Source organism: Propithecus coquereli, unplaced genomic scaffold, assembly GCF_000956105.1.
Source record: "Propithecus coquereli isolate 6110/MARCELLA unplaced genomic scaffold, Pcoq_1.0 Scaffold248, whole genome shotgun sequence".
NCBI lineage: Eukaryota > Metazoa > Chordata > Mammalia > Primates > Indriidae > Propithecus > Propithecus coquereli.
This window is the reverse complement of record NW_012148041.1, coordinates 1,240,697-1,244,132: the sequence shown is the minus strand read 5'-3', so window position 1 is coordinate 1,244,132 and position 3,436 is coordinate 1,240,697. Positions and strand designations below refer to the sequence as shown.

Genomic DNA, 3,436 nt, shown 5'->3' with positions numbered 1-3,436 from the left:
AAAACTCTGGGATACCACTGAGGGACTGGAAATCAGGAAGGGTTGAGGACAAATCTGCATTTTAGAAATCCCATCCAGGCAGCATGGCAAGGAGACCTGGCTATTGCTATTATTTAGTTGGGAGGTGACAAGGGCCAGAATAAGGCAGTGGCCATGAGACATGGCCCCAAGCTGTGGATTTGAGAGTAAGCAAGAAAGCCCAATTGACTGGATTCAGTGATTGATTAGATATAGGGCCCGATGAAAGAGTCAAAAGTTAACACCCAGGTAGAAGATACAAAGGCCTCAACCATGGCAGTAGCCATGGGGTTGGAAAAGGAAGGACAGATATGAGAGTATGAAGGAGAATCTACTGGATTTGATGACGGGTTTTGGATGAGGGGGGTGAGAGAGGGGAAGTGAATCTTCCTATGTTCTCAGATCTCTGTCTTGGGTAACAAGGTCAGTGAGGCAGAGAACATGGGGAGAAAAGCAAGTGTGAAAGGCTTTGGACAAGTTACCTACTATCCCTGAGCCTCAATTTGTCCATCTGTAAAATGACAATAGAGATATCCAGCTCTTAGGGTTCTCATGAGAATTAAATAACTTGGGAAATTGCAAGGCCTAGAGTAGATGCTCAAAAAACACTCTTGACTGATAATAGCAGTGCTCACTCATGTGCCAAACACTCAATCCTCACATAACCCTATGAAGTAGATGTAATTATTATCTCTATTTTACCAACGTGGGAACTGAAACACAGAGATGTGAAGAAACTTGACCAAAGGCAATCAGTCAGTAAGTAGCAGAGCCAGGTTTAGAACCCAGGCAGTCTAGCTCCAGGGTCTACATTCCTAACCACTTCAGTATCCCTTACTGCCTTGGAACCCATAACTGGACTCACGGGCAGGAGAGATGGACAGACCTGAGCCAACAGTTCATTCCAACGGCAGTTTTTATTTGGAAATGTGCCTCCACAATTTGGTGGCAGCCTGGGGGCAGGAGGCCCCTGGCTTGTTTGCTTACTGTCTTTCCCCGCCCAAGGCATCAGGTCCTTTGGGCTAAAGCACAGGGCCGAGTTCTCGAGGATCAACAGCCCAGACTGCCGCCATGTCTGGGGCTGGGAGCTGGTGTGAAAGATGAATCAGGTTCCATCCTGGACTGTTTTATGTTTGGAGGGCCTGGGCCCCTGGCAGCAGGACCTCAGCTCCCTCTCCTAGCAGGGGCTGGTGTCACCCACAGGCCAGCTGTGGCTAGGTCCTGGTGGACACAACACTGGGAGGAACGAGGGGCTAGGAGAGGCTAATTTTCTGGTGCTGGATCCAGTTTATCTTCCTGAGTGGTGGAAGCCAGGGCTGGAGCCTCATCACCTCCATTGAGGGACTTTTGCTGCTCACCGCTGGTGGGCGAGGAGGTCCTGCTGCCCTGGGATCCCCAACGGGTCAGACGCTTTAGGGAGGAGTCACGGCGGGCAAGCAGAGGGGGCTGGAAGCCTGTGAAGGAGCTGCTGGTGACGGGCCGCTTATCTGGCAGAGAGAATGCAGGAAGTGAGGAGGAAGTTGCCCATGCGAAGAGGAGAGATAAGGGGCCTTGCCTCAGCCCTGGGGGAGAGAACTCCTGACTTTCAGTCCTACCTGTGCTGGCCCTGGAGACCTGGAGGTGTCCCTTGCTCCCTCCCTTCTCCCTTCCAACTCCAGAGAAAGCTCCAGAGTCTACCCCTTCTCACCTCCAGGCTCAATTGGATGCATGAGCCGGTTCACCTGGACGTTCCAGTGTTTCACATTGGTGCTGGCCTGGCGCAGCTTCCGCTGGGCAGCCTGTGGGGGCAGGGCCAGTGGGGAGTGGGTCAGAACCACCATCCATGGCAGGGGGTCTTGATTTTTTCAGGTTCACAGACCCCTTAAAATCTGACGAAGGCTACTGATCAGCTCCTCAGAAAAATCCACGCATGTTCATAAAGAGTTACATACACGAACAGAATTTGCCTCCAATAATTTCAGGGGACTTGTGGACCCCCAAACAGTAAAAAAGATCATAATGATAGTTCCTATTTATTGAGCAGCTAAGATGTGTTAAGCACATTTATTATCTTATTGAACTTACAGAGCAGAAATTAATAACAAACAAGTTCAAAAGAGGTCAAGTGACTTGCCCAGGGACATACATTGAGTTCTAAACCACTGGACTACACCATCTCTCCAAGACCTAATGCAAGAACCTCTGCTCAACTTTCACAGAGAGACTAGCTCTGGGGTGGGGCTAGGGGTGGGGGAATTGTAGAGGAACTTTCCCTTTCTGTGTTACATATTTCTTTTTTTTTTTTTGACAGAGTCTCACTCTCTTGCCTAGGCTAGAGTGCTGTGACGTCAGCCTAGCTCACAGCAACCTCAAACTCCTGGGCTCAAGCAATCCTACTGCCTCGGCCTCCTGGGTAGCTGGGACTACAGGCACGTGCCACCATGCCCAGTTAGTTTTTTCTATTTTTAGTTGTTTGGCTAATTTCTTGCCATTTATAGTAGAGACAGGGTCTCGCTCTTGCTCAGGCTGGTCTCCAACTCCTGAACTCAAGCAATCCTCCCGCCTCGGCCTCCCAGAGTGCTAGGATTACAGGTGTGAGCCACCGCGCCTGGCCCTAATAAACATTTGTTAAATGAATGAATGGGCTTGGGTTTGAATCTTAGCTGCTCCAGCACTTTTTAGCCATGTGACACCCAGTCGTTCACTTCAGAATTTATTCATGCATATATTCATTCAACAAATATTTGTTGAATGTCTTCTAAGAGCCAAGCACTGTGCTAGGCTTTGGGGACATAACTGTCCTTAAGGAACTCAAGCATTTAGTTATGGAGGCTGTTACATGAAGTAGGGTGGAAAGCATGGCCAGTGTGAGGCCTACAGGAACAAAAACGAGGGAGCTGCAAGTAGATCTAGGAGGCAGAGGCATAGTAAGCTCTCCTGGGCCAGATCATCATGGGTCTCATCTGCCACATATGGTAATGTGAACTTGTCCGTGAGCCAGGGTCAAAACTCTAGGATAGGGCTGGATGCAGTGGCTCATGCCTGTGATCTCAGCACTTTGGGAGGCTGAGACTGGAGGATCACTTGAGGCCAGGAATTCCAGACCAGCCTGGGCAACATTGAGAGACCCTATCTCTACAAAAAATTTAAAAATTAGCCAGGTGTGGCAGTGCACGCCTATAGTCCCAGCTACCTGGGAGGCTGAGGTGGGAGGATCCCTTGAGCCCAGGAGTTCGAGGTTGCAGTGAGCTATGATGGCGCCACTGCACTCCAGCCCAGTCAACAGAACAAGACCCTATCTCTACAAACAACAACTACAACAACAAAACTCTGGGATACGGGCCGGCGCGGTGGCTCACGCCTGTAATCCTAGCACTCTGGGAGGCCGAGGCGGGCGGATTGTTTGAGCTCAGGAGTTCTAGACCAGCCTGAGCAAGAG

The 3,436-nt window shown here is 50.1% G+C and overlaps 1 protein-coding gene across 1 annotated transcript in view; it reads right to left on the bottom strand.

Moving 5' to 3' along the window:
* Positions 1-916: 916 nt before the first annotated feature.
* Positions 917-3,436, bottom strand: part of DEF6 (differentially expressed in FDCP 6 homolog (mouse)) — a 28,448-nt gene continuing 25,928 nt past the window's right edge. The window contains exons 8-9 of the mRNA XM_012646569.1: positions 1,706-1,796; positions 917-1,505 (exon numbers count right to left, since the gene is read on the bottom strand). Coding sequence (XP_012502023.1) covers positions 1,282-1,505; positions 1,706-1,796 — 315 coding nt within the window. The 3' untranslated portion in view covers positions 917-1,281. The remainder of the gene's footprint in view (positions 1,506-1,705; positions 1,797-3,436) is intronic.